Below are 18,608 nucleotides of genomic sequence, written 5' to 3'. Positions count from 1 at the left end.
CTTGTTTTGTCTTCAGGCTCCAGTGTCTTTTGCTGTTTTGCTCTGTCTATTGTTCTCACGAATGCAGTACTCCAAGAAGATTCCAGCTCTCATATATCTGGTATTCGGCTGTCGAACGAGCTAAACTGTGGAACGATACTCATCTGCCTTGTTCATCTGCTTTCAATAAAGCTCAGGGTAAACCCGCAACTGAATCCAGCCCGTTTCATCTTGATAGACACAGATGACTGAGTGGCTCATTATGCAGCTCATTATGCAGGCCTTTGTCTTCTCAGGTGTAAATCACAATGATATTCATGATAGTTGACGCCTACTCACATATGACTTTTACAAACAAAAAGTATTTTAGCACATTTAAATCAATATATTGTTTTCTGTGCATGAGTAAACAAGATGATTTTCACATCATTCAGAAAGAAAACCAACGTTCTTTATGTGTTTTATTGCCTTATTCAAGTGATTTAAATTTGTAGTTTATTTACTAACCATGCATAAACATTGTTTTCTCAAAAACACAATCACGTAAATACATGCTGCACACATATTATTATAGCCCAGCTTATGCTGATTACAGTGAGATTAGACTTTAGCCATTTAGATGTTTATAAGAAACTGAAAAAAACACAAATGTCAGGGCATGACAAAACTTCTCCAGGCCCCAAAAATAACCTTAGACCTCAGAGGGTTACATTTTTATTTTCTAGATTTATTTTTTTTAAACGAGGGGTTTCCCTGACAAAAACAACAGAGATGGGAAAAAAAAAACGCTTACCTTTTGCCTAATTTTTGGGGGGAATTAACTCCTCCTGGCTGACTAGCCAATGTAAGAAAAGGTGATTAGGAAGTTGAAGATGTTGATGAAGATGTTTATTGCAGCACAGCATTGACAAAGTGCATGTAGTACCTTGGATTCAACGGCATCAGAATGAACCCAAAACATCCTAAGTTCAAACCTTTTATAAATTTTCAGTTTACTACCCTTCTGACACCCCTTCGTCTGAGGTGGTTCTCAGTGTCCCACACCTGTCCCATTCTACAACTGGTCACCATTCAGTCGCTCTGAAATGCATCACAACCATGAAAGTCTCCTTAGGCTTCACAGTCTCTGTTCCCTTTGGAAATTGGTCCATCAGGGGATTGATCGGAAAATCGAGTATCTATATTATCACCTGGATATTCAACAATTTCAATTATTTTCCACAAGCCATGTGTGTACAAATTATGATTAAGTTGCTTGTAGATCAACTTTTAGCATCAATAACTGGAAGTAATAATTTTCAAGAAATTGACTTTAGCAATCTCTCTCATTGTTCTAGAGGAATTTTGGCACACTCTTCTTCACAGCGTTGCTCAGGTTTATTGAAGTTTGTGGGCATTTGTTTCTGCACAACTCTCAACACAGCATTTCAGTCAGGATGAGGTCGGGAGTCCTCTGGAGGACTTTGACTGGACTGATGCAGCATCATGATTTTGTTCTTTCAGCCATTGTGTTTTAGATTTGCGTCTGTGTTTGGGATCACTGTCCTGCTCCATGACCCAGTTTTGGCCAAGCTTTAGCTGTCGGACAGATGTCCTCACATTTGACTCTAGAATACTTTGGTACACAGAGGAGTTCATGGTGGACTCAGTGACTGTGAGGTGCCCAGGTCCTGTGGCTTCAAAACAAGCCCCAAATCATCAGCCCTGCAGCAGCATGTGTGACTTCTGCTATGAGGTGTGTGCTGATGTGCTCTTTAGGTTTTCATCAAATGTGCTGCTTTGCATTATGACTAAACATCTTCACTCTGGTCTCATCTGTTCAAAGTCTCATGGTTTGTTCAGATGCAACTTTGCAAACCTAAACCTTTCTGCCATTATATATTCAGATAGAAGAGGCTTTCTTCTGGCAAGCCTTCTAAACATGCCATCCTTATCTCATTTTTGTTTCCTAATTGTACTGTCATGAACCTTATTATGTACAATTTTAACTGAGGGCTGAGGAGTCTGACATACAGTCTGATCTTGCTGGGACGTCTACTACTGGGAGGATTGGTGTCTGTCTTGAATGTCTTCCACTTGTAAATAATCATCCTCACTGTAGAATGATGGACTTCAGATTGTTTGAAATGGCTGTATTACTCTTCCCAGACTGATGGCAGCAACGATTGCTTCTCTAAGATCATTGCTGATGTCTTGTGTTAACACACACTCGAAGGCCCCAGACCAGCAAACTGCCAAAACATCTGCTTTTATAGAGTTGCACACACTTACTGATGATCAGTTAATCAAAGGTGTGATCAGCAGTGCCTGACCACTTACTCTCTTAATTCCTATGATAACAGTAAGGGTGTCCTAACTTTCACACATGGCTTTTCCACTTTGGCTGTATTTTTACTAAATTAATAATGACAAGGTGTGATATGTAATGTGCTGTTGTTGTTTATCTGGGGTTTTATATTCCCAATTTTAGGACCTGCCAAGGATCAGATAATGTTTTATTATGTCCTGATAAGGAAAATCATGGCATTTAATAGGGTGTCCTAACTTTTTTCACATGACTGTATTATGAATTAAGTAAACCGTGAGGAAAAATAAAGAGACCATTTTTTCAAGTCAAACTTTTGATTTATTTTTAAAGTAGCCTATCGGTAGCCTTGTTTGTAAAACTTTAGTTATGGGATTAGTAGAGTTTCATTTATGTTAAAAATGACTTTCTACATAGTTTAATTTTTCTAATATGTAGAAAGTATATAGTGTTAAATGTAGTATTTGTGATGGTGGTGCTCATTGTCACGGAACGCTCGACAACGCCTCTCTCCTGCGTATTATGACTGCTTTGCCTATTACTCACCTGCTCATTATCTCCTGATTAATCTCCTTAGCATTGCATTATTATCACCTGTGTATCCTCAGCTCCCCTTTATCTGGACTGCTCTGCTGATAGTTCATTTGGGAAGTCTTGATTTACCCTAACTCTGCCTCTAGCTTGTTTCTCGTGTTTGTTCTTGTGATTTTGACTTGGACTCTAATCTCGTTTGTGAACCTAAGCTGCCAGCCCTTTGACCCACGCCTGTTTAAGTTACGATTCTTGGATTGCCCTTACCTGTGTTAATAAAATACTGCAAATGGATCCGACCGCTTCAGCCTCTTCGTCACACTCATGTAGGAGCAGCTTGTTTTGTAATGAACACTTTTAGTGGTGAATATTTCTTTACAAACAAAATGATAACTGTTTAGAATATATTGTTAAATGGTGTGTAAAATGTTGAGAATCTCATCAATGAAGGACTGACAGCAGAACAAGATCTGTGTTAATGAGAAACTTTATTGAATATAACTGAATATGTGAAAATACAGAATAATTTCAGAATAATGTTCAAATGATCAGGTTACAATGAAAACAACATCCAAAGTAAATAAAACCATCCTTTATAACTCTCTCTAAACTATTAGTTATGATTTATCATTATAGAAAGTATCATTGTGATCAGTGTTAGATTGAGACTCCACATCAGAAATACTGGAAAATGAATGCTTCAAATCTTCCTGTCAACATTGTTCTAGATTAAAAACCTTGAAATGGAGACATTCTCAAATATCAATTGAAATGACACAATCACAAGACTAAACATCAATAACAAGGAATATACGTAATTTGATAATAAATGATCACATGGTTAAAATGTATAATAAATGAATCAAATATTGACAAAATTAAATTGTGAAATGTCAGATTACACATAAAATGAATCCCAGAATCAGGCATATTCAGTTTCTTACTTTAGTTCTTTCTTCTTGCATTCATTGAGTTTGCTTCTTTATGTATTTTTGTAGTTTAATGTCTGCTATAATTCATGTTGTTTCGTCATGTTGTTCCAACTCTAATCAAACACTTTGTCAAGGTCTTCACTTTTTTTTTTAATTATCAGTTTTACAGTTAATCTGATGGCACAGTGATGTTTAATGAGGCCAGTGGCTTCTATTTTTCTTCTTTATGAAAGGGAATTACACTCACTAAACTGTAGGAGCTCTACAAACACACAAGACTAGTTCACTGCTGGTTCCTCCAGATTTTCCTCTGGGGTTTTATAATAGAACAACATATGTTCCAATCCAGACGTCGTCTCTTTCAGGGAAGACCTTGCATTTTCCAACAAGACAATGCCAGACCATATACTGCATCAATAACAACATCATGGCTGTGTAGGAGGAGGATCTGGGTACTGAAATGACCAGCCTGCAGTCCAGATCTTTCACCCATAAAACATTTGGTGCATCATAAAGAGGAAGACAAAGAAGACCTAAGACAGTTGAGCAACTAGAAGCCTGTATTAGACAAGAATGGGACAACATTCCTATTCCTAAACTTGAGACACTTGTCTCCTCAGTCCCCAGACGTTTGAAGACTGTTATAAAAAGAAGACGGGATGCACACAGCGGTAAACATGGCCTCGTCCCAACTTTTTTGAGATGTGTTGATGCCATGAAATTTAAAATCAACCTATTTTTCCCTTACATTTTTTCTCAGTTTAACCCTTTAACTGCCTGCTCAACCAAATGGTTGATTTGTCACTTTATGGTAAACGTAGAAAAGCTAAGCTAATGTTTTCAGATAATCCTTTCTGCTGTCAGAATGTACTATTTGCTGAGAAATATAACTTTCTGATCATTCATTATAGTTCATATTTTCTGATTTCCATAGTATGTGTATGAATTCCGGTACTTTTGCCATAAAGTGACATATCAACCATTTGGTAGAGGCCGATATTTTAAAAATTATGGGACGTGTTGAAAAAAAATATATTGAGTGTGGTAACTAATGGCATAAGGAGATAAGAAATGCAAACAAAAAATTTTTCAAATGCTTTTTTCTTGGTGGGGCAGTTAAAGGGTTTAAACATTTGATATATCATCTATGTTGTATGCTGAATAAAATATTGAAATTGGAAACTTCCACATCATTGCATTCTGTTTTTATTCACAATTTGTACAGTGTCCCAACTTTTTTGTAATCCTGTTTGTATGTTTTGAATAAAAACTTATCATGTATGCGGTGTGTGCAGTTAATTTTGTAAAGGCAAAATGATCTTTTATGTTTACAACAGACCTTATTTCACTCACAAATCGAAAATCCTAATATAAAAGCTGGGAAGTCGTGGCCTAATGGTTAGAGGGTTGGACTCCCAATCGAAGGGTTGTGAGTTCTAGTCTCGGGCCGGACGGAATTGTGGGTGGGGGGAGTGCATGAACAGCTCTCTCTCCACCTCCAATACCATGAGCAATGCATCGAACCCCCAACTGCTCCCCGGGCGCTGCAGCATAAATGGCTGCCCACTGCTCCGGGTGTGTGTTCACTGCTCTGTGTGTGTGCATTTTCGGATGGGTTAAATGCAGAGCACAAATTCTGAGTATATATCACTTCACTCACTCACTTAAAAGCCCATATAAAATCTAGAGGGAACCAGCAGTGAAATAGTTTTCTGGGTTTTGACGCTGTGTTTGCAGCACTGTATGACCGACAGATGTTTAAAGGTGTTTACACACTAGCACTTTCTGTTCACTTTCAGTGTTCTTTAGAGCATTTGCTGTACATTTGTAAGACAGACACAAGTGCTGTTATGTACAGAATGTTTGTAAACAAACGTTAATATTAGGGCTGTCAAAAATAGCGCGTTAACGACGTTAATTAGTTGTTTGTCATATATTACGTCAAAATTTTTCACGCATGCGCAGTATGACAAATTATTCAGGTCAGGAAAGTCTCGTCGATCTCTGAATTCTCAAGATAGTAAAAAACAGCGCCGAGCGCCGCGATGAAAACACAGAAGAAGCTTAAGGTTTTACCCCAGTTACTCTCAAATACATTCATGCCAAGCTCGATAAACAGAGACGGTTTTGGTGGTTGATACGCTGGAGCTTCTTCCTGTTATAGCGTCCTGTGTTTCACACTGCGCATGCGCAGAAATCCTACATGCAATGCAGAGTAAAATTACAGCTGTTTGGGAAACCATATGCATTTTTACTTGGTTTTACTGGCACTTGAAGCCTTCAGAACGTGAAAATATTGATCCTAAAGTATTGTGTCAGAGCAAATGAACACCTCCCAAAAACAAGAGTGCCCAGAGTGCAGAGGGCGCATGTTTGTGTTTCTGAGTTCATTCTTTCGAGTTTCTCTATCCATAATTTCATAGATATGTGGCTATATTTAATCACTGGTTCACCTAAAACTCTTACACTATCTGTAGTTAAATGGCATGGTTTGATATACTGCTCAGGTAAATTTGATCTAAGTAAATGTTAAACCTTTGAAATTCAGAAATTCAGATGAATCAATACATGAAAATTATGTATCTGTGTCCTGTTATTTATCTTTTGGTATGCATTTCAGAAAAAAAATGGTTAGGATTCAGGTAGTGATTCAAATAGTGATTAATCCTGATTAATCCACTGAAAATTCTGATTAATTTGATTAAATTTTTTAATCATTTGACAGCCCTAGTTAATATATAAAAGTGCAGAGAGTAATGTTATGCATTAGCCGCCTTCTCCTTCTCCGTCGTTACTAAGCAAAAGGGTAAACAGCTGCTGGCTTGATGAAGCAAGTGAACTGAGGTTCAGCCTAAATTATTATAATATGAACACAGTCCAGCGGGGGCAGGGGGAGAGGGAGCAATCAAACTCGGGTTCGAACCAGGCAAGTGAACCAAGTGTGAAAGCACCCTAAGTGTAAGGAGCAGATGTGAACAGATACAGATACAGTAGCGCACTTACACTAGAGAGAAAGAGAAATAAAGTGGGACCCTTCACATTTACAACTGAAGACCAGCGTTGGTTATTTGGCTCATCAGTAATGTTTAGAAATACTTCACATGACATGACATGACCGTTTATCTTTCAGCTCCTTTTCTAACCTTTTCACTTTATTGGCTTTATCTTCTAGCTCCTCTCTTAACCTTTTCGCTTCATTTAGTTGTTTTTGAAACTCTTCAAGTCTCTCCTTGAGCTCCTGAACCTGCTGCTCTTTTCTCTCTCTGAAATCATTCAGTTCTTCTTTTTGTTTTCTGGATTCATCTTGATGTTTCTTCTTCATCTTCTCTATTTCTTCTTCATGTTTCTGTTTCATTTCATCACACTCTTTTTCTTCTCTGTCTGTTCTTTCTCTCTCCTCTCTCTCTCTTCTCTTGATCTCCTCTTCTTGCTCTTGTTTCAGATCTTCCATCATATTCTCCCATCTATTTCTCTTCTCTACTCGTCTTTCTTCATCCTTTTGTTTTCTTCTCTTCCACTCTTCTTTTCTCTCTTGCTCCAGCTGCTCATAATGTCTTTCCATTTCATTTATCATTTCATCATATTCTCTCTTCCTTTTTTCTCTCTCTGTTTTCTGTCTCTCTCTCTCCTTTTCTATCATCTGTTTTTCTTCTTCTCTCTCTCTTTCAGATTTCTCTCTCTTGTTCTCCAGTTCTTCTTGTTTTTCTCTCAGCTGTTCCTTGTGTCTCTCTTTTCTCTCTCTTTCCTCTTCCTCTCGTTCTCTCATCTGTTGTTTCTTCTCTTCCTCCCATTTTCTCATCTGTCGTTTAATTTCCTCTTGAGTCTCTTTGTCATTATCAGCCTCTTTTATTCTTGTCATCCATTCTTCTCTCTCTTTCTCTTCTTGTTTCTTCATCATTTGTTCCTCTGAATCTCTCTCTTTTATTTCCTTTTCCTGTTCTTTTCTTAACTCTGTCATGATTTGTTCATGATCAGTTTTCATATTTTCTTGATCTCGTTTATATTCTTCCTCTATCTTTCTCTCTTCTTCTTCTTTTTCTTTTATCTCTTCTTCATACTGTATTATCTGTTCTTCGTTCTCTCTCTTCATCTCCTCTATTCTTTGTTTATATTCATCTCTTGTCTGTTTCTCTTCTTCCGATCGTCTCTGATCCTCGGTCTCTTGTTTCTTCTGATCTGATTCTTCTTTCTCCTCAAATTCTCTTCTGAGTGTTTCCTCTTGTTCTGTGAACTTTTTCCTCAGTCTCTCTCTTTCCTCATCTATCTTTTGTTTCTTCTTCTCCAGTCTTGTTCTCATGGTTTTAAATTGCACATCATATTTGGCTTTTAATTCTTCAACTTGAGTCTGATTTTTCCTTTCTTTCTCTTCTATCTTTTTCATCCTCTGTTCAATGGAGATCGCTGCCTCCTTAAACATCTCATTAGTGAAATATCGGCCCTGATTAGATTTCTTCATCTCTTCTATCATATTGAACAGATGAGTGACTTGTGTCTGATCTTGTGTTTCTGTGTTGTTGAAAGCCAGGAATCTGTTTCCACAATCATTGATCAGTTTCTTGAGTTCAGCATCTTTACTTTTCTCTACATATTGTTCTATTGATTGACCTGCCAGATTATCTCCTCTAGTGAAGAGAACAATGCAGAAATCTGCTGCTTTTGGACCAAAGATCATCTTGATCATGTCTAAAGTGTGTATCTCCTCTCGAGTGATTGTTAACCACCTTCCGTATTTCAACACAATAATAAACACATGAGGTCCAGGAGCTGACAGTGAAATACAGTTCATTATTTCTTTCTGCACTTGTTCTTTTGTCAGTGAGGGGTCAAAGAGTCCTGGAGTATCAATAACAGCTACTGATCGACCATCAACTTCACCAGTTACCTTTGTGCAAGTAGTGGTCACCAAATGTGAACTGGCTTCACTGTGAAACACATTGTTTCCAAGGATAGTGTTTCCTGTGGCAAATTTTCCACTTCCTGTCCTCCCAAACAGCAAGATTCTCAAACATCCTGCATCTGATGATGAATGTTCATGATCTAAAAATGACAATAATAGAGTTTATCGATTAACAACTGACCCTAAAGAAAAAGTGTTAAACTCAAACACCCCAAAATGATAATTTTGTCATTAATGTCTGACCACCATGTAGTTCCAAACCCGTAAAAGCTTTGTTTATCTTCGGAACACAATTTAAGATAGTTTGGATGAAAACCTGGATGCCTGTGACTGTCCCATAAACGGCCAAGTAAATAACAGTGTCAAGGTCCATAAAAGCATGGCTGTACCCAGCTATGAGCTCACCGAGGTCCGGACCTTGTTAAATTTTTCATGTTCAAAAATAAAATTTGTTATCTGATAAACTCCTCATAAAATAAAATGCTTTTCTGATGAGATTTGAAAATGGAGGGGGAAAAAAGCAGATTCGAACCCCGGTCGATCACTTCAAAATGTGTACGACACATGTATGTTTGTCAATATGTATGTTTGCATGAATAATAAACAACTGATAAAATTATCCGCACCAAAAATATAGTATTAACAAAATTTGATTCAATTAATAGGATATGATTTAAAAATGAACATCCCTCCAAAAACACCTACATTTCTGTCTCTTTTCAAGTGTTAGAGTATATAATTAGTTGTATTTATAGGGGTTATTATAGCATAATTCTATAATAAGGGGGTTATTATGGAAACCCCCTGGACCTCACTAATTTGCAAAGCCTGGCTACGGCCATGCATAAACGGTGTTAAAGTTGTCATCAGAATACTCCATCTGCTATCAGACCTGCAAATCAGGGTTATCTGAAGCAACAGGAACACTTTTTGTAAGCAAAGAAAACAAAAATAACAACTTTATTCAACAATTCCTTTATCATGGGTCTCCTCTGTGTCTCTCCATATCACCATATCCTGTTCTTTTCTTTATCATCTGTATCATCATAGTTATTTTTGTTTTATTTGCTTACAAAAAGTGTTCCCATCGCTTCATATAACCCAGATAAATGACAAAATTTTCATTTTGGGCTGGAGTAACCCTTTAAATAACTGTTTACCCTGAATATTCCCTGGGATGAAAGATCAAAAGGATAATCTACACAGACATTTACAGATTTATCTTCACAGCCTTCCTTGCTCATATTTACTAGTGAGGTTCATAATTCTGACCTCAACTCTATATCATAAGTGTTTAGTTTGTTTTTAACCACATTGCAACATTTAACCAGAACACAAGACTTGAGACTTGAATACAAAGCCTAGAGACTTACTTGTGACTTACAAAACTTCAACTTAAACCAGAGTCAACTTAAGTCTCTGGTTAAAGTGTAAAGTGTAAAGTTATTTATCTGTCGTTTCTAGACTCCTAAATGCTGCTTGTGTGACTGATGATTATATATTCAGTCATTCTATATTGATGTTTTTGCAAATTTATATTTTAAAATTAACTGGTAATTGTTTTGACTTACTGTTTGTGTGCTGAGCCTCCGGAGTTCCTGTATGAAGTTCATTAAATCTAAAACTTTCTTTCTCCTCTTCTTCTTTTTGTCGTTTCTGTTTCTCCCATTCCTCTCGTTCTTTCTTCAGTTCCTCTCGTATCTTTCTCTCTTGTTCTTCTGTTTCTTTGATGTCTCTTTTATATTGTTCTTCTCTCTCTATATATTCTTCTTCTCTTCTCTTTCTGTCTTTGTTACGCCTTTGTGTTTCTTCCTCCATTGTCTTCTGGATTCTTTCTCTCTCTTTGTCACGCTTCTGTTTTTCTTCCTCCATCATCTTCTTCATTCTCTCTCTCTCTTTTACATGTTTGAACTGAAGTTCTTCTCTCTCTCTCAGTCTTCTTTCTTTCTCTCGTTTTAGTTTCTCGTAATATTCATCCCATGTTTCCTTTTCTATCTTTCTCCTTCTCTCATCCTCTTCTTCTCTTCTCTTTCTCAGTTGATCGTGATTCTGTCTTTCTTCCTCCATCATCATCTTCATTCTCTCTTTCTCTTTTTTAAGTTTCTTATTATATTCATCTGTCATTTCCTTTTCACTATTTCTCCATTTCTCCTCCTCTTTTTCTCTTCTTTGTCTTTCCTGTTGTGTCTGTTTCTCCCTTTCCTCTCGTTCTTTCTTCAGTTCCTCTCGTATCTTTCTCTCTTGTTCTTCTCTTTCTTTAATGTCTCTTTTATATTGCTTTTCTCTCTCAATAAAATCTTCTTCTCTTCTCTTTTCTTCTTTGTCACGCCTCTGTTTTTCTTCCTCCATCAATAACTTTATTCTCTTCATCTCTTCATCATGTTTGAACTGAAGATCTTCTCTCTCTCTCTGACTTCTCTCTTTCTCTTTTTTAAGTCTCTGATCATATTCATCTGTCATTTCCTGTTCTCTCTTTCTCCGTTTCTCCTCCTCTTCTTCTCTTCTTTGACTTTCCTGTTGTTTCTGTTTCTCCCATTCCTCTCGTTCTTTCTTCAGTTCCTCTCGTATCTTTCTCTCTTGTTCTTCTCTTTCTTTAATGTCTTTTTTATATCGTTCTTCTCTCTCAATAAATTCTTCTTCTCTTCTCTTTCTCTCTTTTTCGTGATTCTGTTGTTCTTCCTCCATCTTCAGCTTCATCTTCTTTTTCTCTTCTTTATGTTTGTTCATCACTTCTTCCTTTTCTCTGTTCACTTTCTCCACTTCCTCCATCAGTATGTTCTTCTGTTGTTCTTGTATTTCTCTCTCCATCTCTCTGAACATCTTACATGAGTAGTAACTCTCTCCGTTTGTTTTCACCATGTTGTCTATCTTCTGCAGTAGATCAGTCACCTGTGTTCTGTCTCTAGTCTCATTATTGAACACATGGAATCTGTTTCCACACGCTTCAATCAGTTCATTTAAAGCAGATCCAGCTTTTCCCAGAAACTGTTTGATGGTTTTGTTCTTCAGTTTGTCTCCATTGGTAAACAGCACAATGGTGTACTTTAAAGAGTTTTCTCCAAACATCTTTTGGATGATCTTCACTGCTGTTTTCTCTTCTTCAGTGAATCGTCCGAGTGGAATCAGTAAGAGAAACACATGTGGTCCAGGCAGGATCATGGAGATGCAGTTGCTGATTTCTCTCTGGGATTCTTCATTACTGAGTTCAGTATCAAACAGTCCTGGAGTGTCGATCACAGTGATGTGTCTGTCATTGATTTCAGCTTTTTCTTTCTGACACACTTTAGTTACAGACTCTTCAGACAAGTCTGATGTAAAAGCTCCTCTGTCTAAGATGGTGTTTCCAGTTGAACTTTTCCCAGCTCCAGTTTTTCCAAGCAGCACAATCCTCAGTTCATCTTCTCTTTCTCTTGAATCTAAAGATAGTCAAATAAAAGAGAATATTCAAGTGAATATTGTAAATTATACAGATCATCAGAGAATATTGTTGATTATCAGAATATTGAATATTTGTAAGCGTCATGTGCTGATCACATTATTTCTTTGGAACTCAGAATATAATATTATTTTACAAGTCTGTGTAGACTTCAGCAATCATGAAAAGTGATTAATCAATGCATGTTGTCTGATCATTACCTTGTGACTGAAACCACGTCTCTAATGAATGGACTCTCTTCTTCATTTCTTCTAATTTCTGCAGTTTCTCCATCTGTGTCTCCATCAATGTCTCTGTGGAGAAACACACACCACTATTTTCCTCAACCATCTGCTCCAGTTTCTCCATCAACTCAGACACTTGTGTGTTCAGGTCGATGAAATGATGTCGTCCTCCAAATCTCTCAATGACAGACTGTGTTTCTTCATTGAGTTCTTCTGTCTGATGCTCTGATTTCTGCTTTATGAGGATCATGATGTGTTTGTTGACTCTTGAGCTGAAGATCTTCTGGATCTCCTCTATTTCTGCTCTGTCTTCATTATTAAGTGGAGCATCAGGAATGATGAGGATGAACACATGAACTCCAGGATGACAGAGAGACACACAGCGGTGAGTCTGACGCATCACTTCCTCCTCTGAGAGCTCAGTGTTGAACAGAGCTGGAAGCTCCACCAGACTGATCAGACGTCCATCAAGCTCCACGTCTCTCCTCACACACTCTGAGCTCAGCTCTGATCTTCTCTCGCTCTGCTTCAGGATCAGGTTTGATATGAAGGATTTTAATTCTCTGTTACTCCCACACACAAGCAGATTCAGCTTCACACCCTCTGGATCTGTTTCAAAGAAATAAACTAGTTTAACAATGTGATTTGAAATTAGATTAAGGCTGCATTCACAATATGGAATTACTTTAATCACAACTGCACTCATGCAAAACATGACTAAAGTTTCAAAAAATGAGCTGGAGGTATGATGGAGTATGCCAAATATAATCTGAAAGATCATTTGTGACTCTGCCTCAGATATAATCAGCAGAAGCTGTGCCTGTAAAGGCCCAGATATACTTCAGAGAAGTTTGTTTTTGTTCTTCATTTGGGGGCAAAAAGAAGTTCAAAAAGGCTAAGCGAGTGTAAACTTTTTTCAAACATTCCGACACCCCCACGCTGCTGGAGGATAGAAGTAGATCCTAGATGCCCTAAACACAAGAACTATGAAATGATGAAGTGTAGGCAATCTAGGTGTGAGACAGGCACCAATTGTTAGAATATTATAAACAAAAGAATAATGATTAGCAGCAGTTCAGAGTCAAGTACCTCAGAATGCTGTTGGTAGACTTCAGTTCACTATTCAACACAATCAACCCTCAACAGCTCATTCACAAATTGGTCCAGATGGGGCTCAACACTTCGCTGTGCAACTGGCTTTTAGACATTCTGACTGGAAGACCTCAGGCAGTACTGGTCGGCAGCAACACATCCAGCACCATCACACTGAACACTGGGGCCCCCCAAGGATGTGTGTTGATCCCCCTCCTCTTCACTCTGCTGACCCATGATTGACACAAGTTTGGAGATGACACTACTGTGGTGGGTCTCATTAGCAACAGAGATGAGACAAACTACAGGAGCGAAGTGAGCCACCTGACTGGGTGGTGCTGTGACAACAATCTCTCTCTGAATGTGGAGAAGATGAAGGAGATTGTTGTTGACTTTAGTGCACACTCAGCATGCTCCTCTGACCATCAACGGTGCGACTGTAGAGAGGGTGAGCAGCACCAATATCCTGGGTGTTAACATCACAGGGGTCATTTCCTGGAATGACAACACTGCAGCAATGGCCAAGAAAGCATAGCAGCAACTTCTTCCACTAACTCAGAAGATCCAGAGCCCCTGCCCCCATCATATGCACCATCTACAGAGGCATCAACGAGAGCATCCTGACTAGCTGCATCACTGTGTGATATCACGCCTGCAACGCGTCCTGCTGCTAGTCACTTCAGGGCATAGCGAGAACAGCTGAAAAGATCTCTCCCCTCCCCTCTCTCCAGGACATTTATGGAACCCGTCTCATCTGTAAAGCCCTCTGCATCACAGGTGATCCCACCCACCCAAAACACAGCTTTTTTAGTCTGCTGCAATCAGGAAGGAGACAGCGGAGTCTCTAGGCCAGGACCAGCAGACTGAAGGACAGCTTCTTCCATCAGGCTGTCAGGAAGCTGAACTCCCTCCCGATCTTGCCCCTCCCCTCATTTTCCCCATGCACCATTTAACTCTGAACCTCAGTGCACCACCAGTTCCCACTAACACACTATGATCGGCACCAGACACTTTGTGCAGCATTGGTCAGACTGAATAAGCTATTTTGCACTACGATCATTATATTTGCACTGTTGGTTTACTTCAATAGTTTGCACTCTATCAGCCATGTGCCTTGTGATGCTTTACTTATCTTTCTTTGTTCATTTACTTATTTGTGTATTTGAATAGTTGTATTTTATGTATTGTCTGTATTTAATGTTCTACTGGTAGTGTTTTCTGTATGTGTTACGGCTGGCTCGTTGACCGCAACATAAAAGAGGCAGACAACAAATTCTTTAACAATAAAGCAATTTATTATCAAACCAAATAAACAACAAAAAAACTGACGTCTAGGGGAAAAATAGGACACACGTGTGTGGTTATTAAATAAACAAATATAGCAAAAGTCACCGGTCTTTATACTCTGGTGAATTAGTCGAGGATTTAATACACCTGTTGCCCAATTAACATCTGCACTGTGTAGCAGAGCCAGCAGGGGCAAACCGGCAGGCGTAACACCTCCCCCACAAAAGTATTCCTCTAAGGAATGCAAAAAAAGAAAAAAACAAATTGGAATTTCGCCATTAATCCCACTCTACTTGGTCCTGATTCCTGCTTCCTGGGCCCTAGGAGACAGGATAGAAAAAGGAGAAGGAAAAAAAAGCAAGACATATTTACAAACTCACGCTCGGGATAGGGCATGAGCAATGACATTTTCACTGCCCCGAATGTGTTTAATGTCAAGAGAGAAGGGCTGTAAGAAAAGACTCCACCGCATTATCCTCTGATTACGATCCTTCATCCGATGTAAAAACACCAAAGGATTATGGTCAGTATAAACCACAATTGGACTTGCAGATGATCCCAGATAGACTTCGAAATGCTGGATAGCTAAAACAAGAGCAAGCGCCTCCTTCTCGACAACAGAATAAACACGCTGATGGACATTGAATTTTTTTGAGTAATAACAAACTGGATGTTCTACTCCATCCGGACGTTTCTGTAGGAGGACAGCTCCGGCTCCAGTGTCGCTAGCATCGACAGCTAAACAAAACGGTTGAGAAAAATCTGGTGCAACAAGCACAGGAGCACTAGCCAACAGTGCTTTGGCTCCATCAAATGCCTGTTGGGAAACATTGGTCCAGTTAAAAGATACCTTAGTACTTACAAGGTCAGTCAAGGGTGCTACAAGGGATGCAAAGTTAGGGCAAAACCCACGATAATACCCGGTCATTCCCAGAAACCTACGCAATTCCTTGCGATTTGTTGGCACTGGAAAAGCACAAATTGACTAAATCTTAGCTTCAATGGGGCGGACATGTCCATTTCCTACTATTTTACCCAAATAGGTAACTGTAGCTTTCCCAAACTCACATTTTGACAAATTTAAAGTTAGAGAGGCCGCAGTCAAACGAACAAATAACTCCCTTATTTGGGCTAGGTGATCTGACCAAGATGAACTGTACAAAACCACGTCATCCAAATAAGCCTCACAGTTAGACAATCCAGACAACACCTTGTTTATAAGGCGTTGGAAAGTAGCTGGAGCATTTCGTACCCCAAACGGCATAACACGATATTGGAGAAAGTCATCAGGTGTCACAAAAGCAGACAGTTCCCTTGCTCTGGCAGTCAATGGAACCTGCCAGTACCCTTTTAGGAGATCAAATTTACTCACAAATTTCGCAGACCCCACCCTATCCACACAATCATCTATGCGGGGTAAAGGATAGCAATCAGGCTTAGTGATGGAATTAAGCTTGCGATAGTCGGTGCAAAATCTGTAAGATCCCTCGGGCTTATTTACAAGGAGACAAGGTGCACTCCAGGCACTAAAGCTGGGCTCAGCTAAGTTGTTGTCTAACAAGTAAGTCACCTCTTTTTTCAACAAGTCCCGTTTCATAGGGTTTACCCTATACGCATGCTGTTTAATTGGTAGAGCGGACCCCACATCAATATCGTGTTCAATAACGGTAGTGCAACTAGGCACATCAGAAAACAAGTGAGGAAAAGACTCCACCAACCTAAGAATGTCAGTTTTCTCAGACTGAGATAGATGCGGTAAATGATTAACCAATTTTGGATACATTTCAGAATTATTCAATCGTCCTTCAATAACCCCTCGAGAAGGACCGTGAACACAATCATCCCCCATACAATTCAAGGAGGAACTCTCTGAAGAGGAAATCCCCTCCTCACTCAAATGTGAAGAAACGTCTGGCACAGCTGTTACTAAGCCCACAGAAGATGCAGGAGAAAAATAAGGTTTTAAAAGGTTAATATGGCAAACCTGTACTCCTTTGCGTCGTTCTGGGGTTTTCAAAAGATAATTCTGTCCAGAAAGGCATTTGAGGACCAGATAAGGACCTGCAAAACGGGCTTGAAAAGGGTTACTTACAAGTGGCAACAAAGCTAACACTTGGTCTCCAACCTTAAATTTCCGATCCACTGCTCGTTTGTTAAACAACCTCTTCATCTTACACTGTGACTTCCCCAGTTTTCTCTGAGCAATTGCTCGAGCCTCATACAGCCGATATCGAAAACCACTCACAAAATCCAACACATTTTGGGAGGGTTCAGAAGCAATCCAGTTGTCAGCTAAAACTGCAGTAGGACCACGAACTTCATGACCAAATACCAAGTCATTTGGACTAAATCCAATGCTCTCTTGAGTAACCTCTCTAACTCCCATAAGCAACCAAGGCAGCCCCTCCTCCCAATCAGACCCAAGCTCCACACAGTATGACCGTAACAAGGACTTCAGGGTCTGATGAAATCTCTCGAGGGCCCCTTGACTCTGAGGATGGTATGCACTGGAAATATTATGACTGATTTTCAGTTGTCGCAAAGCCTTCGCAAACTGACGGCTCATAAAATTAGAGCCCTGGTCAGACTGGATGACTCTAGGAATGCCAAATGTTGACATAAAGGCAGTTAAAGCTTTGAGAATGGATTTTGTATTGATGGACCTAACGGGATATACAGCTGGATACCTGGTAGATAGACACATAACTGTGAGTAGATATAAATGACCAGATTTTGATCTAGGTAAAGGACCCACGCAATCAATTTGCAAATACTCAAATGGTTTTGATATAGCTGGAATCGGTTGGAGAAGAGCCACAGGAATTTTCTGGTTTGGCTTACCAGTGAGTTGGCACACATGACAAGTTCTAATATATTTTGCCACGTCTCTCTTTAAGCCAGGCCAAAAGAACCTGCGTTGCAATCGATCATATGTTTTCCTCACCCCCATATGTCCAGCCACTCCATCATGAGCTAACCCGACCACAGACTGTCTGAATTTAAGAGGAACTACCACCTGAACATAAACCTTAGTAATGGGTTCAGATTCACTGACCCAACGTCTCAGCAACATCCCATCTTTTAGGAAGTAGCAAGAAGGTAACGGAGTCTCAATATCTTCCTCAATACGAACCATTGAGAACAAAGGTTTAAGTGTTATATCAGCTAACTGTTCTTGGATCAGGTTCTCTCTAGAGACATGAAAAATAGAGGATAAAAGATCCGCTGATACTTCTTTCTCCCGAGAGAAAAAATACTCAGAAAATAAATCTGATGATTCAGAAATTGTGTTATCTTCCAAAGTCATACCAAGTGGTTCTTTAACTGTCCCTCCATCAATCGGATTTGATGGAACAAAACTACCTCTATCTACAGCATCCTCAGAATGAACAAGTAACGACTTCTCCACGGTTACCTCACTGTCAGGATGTAGATCAAGTTCACCTTCACACGGTCGGTCAGCTTTAAGTTGTTTTCCTCTGGCTCGGGTGACAGCACAGGAAGGAAACACATGGGGAAATCTCTTCCCACATTCATCAGGAACGTCTGCAGACATGGGTGTGGAAACAACAACAGCACATGGTACAGATTTTGATGTGCCCCAGACATTTCCTCGAGCAAGATCGTTCCCGAGGATAAAAGAAACCCCTGGCACAGGAAGGGAAGACCGTACTCCAACAATTACATCACCAGTCACAAGATCAGAGGTAAGATGTACTTTGTGTAAGGGAACTTTTAAGAAAGTCATTTCTATCCCCCTAATTAACACATCCTTCCCGCTCGCAGTCTGAGCGGAAAGTGAAAGAACTCCCTCTAGCAGAAATGATTGAGAAGCTCCAGTGTCTCTCAGAATCTTCAGAGAAACTTTCTGTCCTAGCAAAGACACACTACCGTTAGTAATAAATGGAGCATACTCCGTATAATT

At 39.3% G+C, this 18,608-nt stretch overlaps 1 protein-coding gene across 1 annotated transcript in view; it reads right to left on the bottom strand.

Moving 5' to 3' along the window:
• Positions 1 to 6,416: 6,416 nt before the first annotated feature.
• LOC113064655 (trichohyalin-like) overlaps positions 6,417 to 18,608 on the bottom strand; it is a 70,765-nt gene continuing 58,573 nt past the window's right edge. The window contains exons 4-6 of the mRNA XM_026235517.1: positions 12,281 to 12,913; positions 10,216 to 12,060; positions 6,417 to 8,784 (exon numbers count right to left, since the gene is read on the bottom strand). Of these exons, the coding sequence (XP_026091302.1) occupies positions 6,845 to 8,784; positions 10,216 to 12,060; positions 12,281 to 12,913 (4,418 nt within the window). The 3' untranslated portion in view covers positions 6,417 to 6,844. The remainder of the gene's footprint in view (positions 8,785 to 10,215; positions 12,061 to 12,280; positions 12,914 to 18,608) is intronic.

Source organism: Carassius auratus, chromosome 47 (genome assembly GCF_003368295.1).
Source record: "Carassius auratus strain Wakin chromosome 47, ASM336829v1, whole genome shotgun sequence".
Classification (NCBI taxonomy): Eukaryota; Metazoa; Chordata; class Actinopteri; order Cypriniformes; family Cyprinidae; genus Carassius; species Carassius auratus.
Note: the sequence above shows the minus strand (reverse complement) of the source record. Positions and strands in the feature narration are given on the sequence as shown.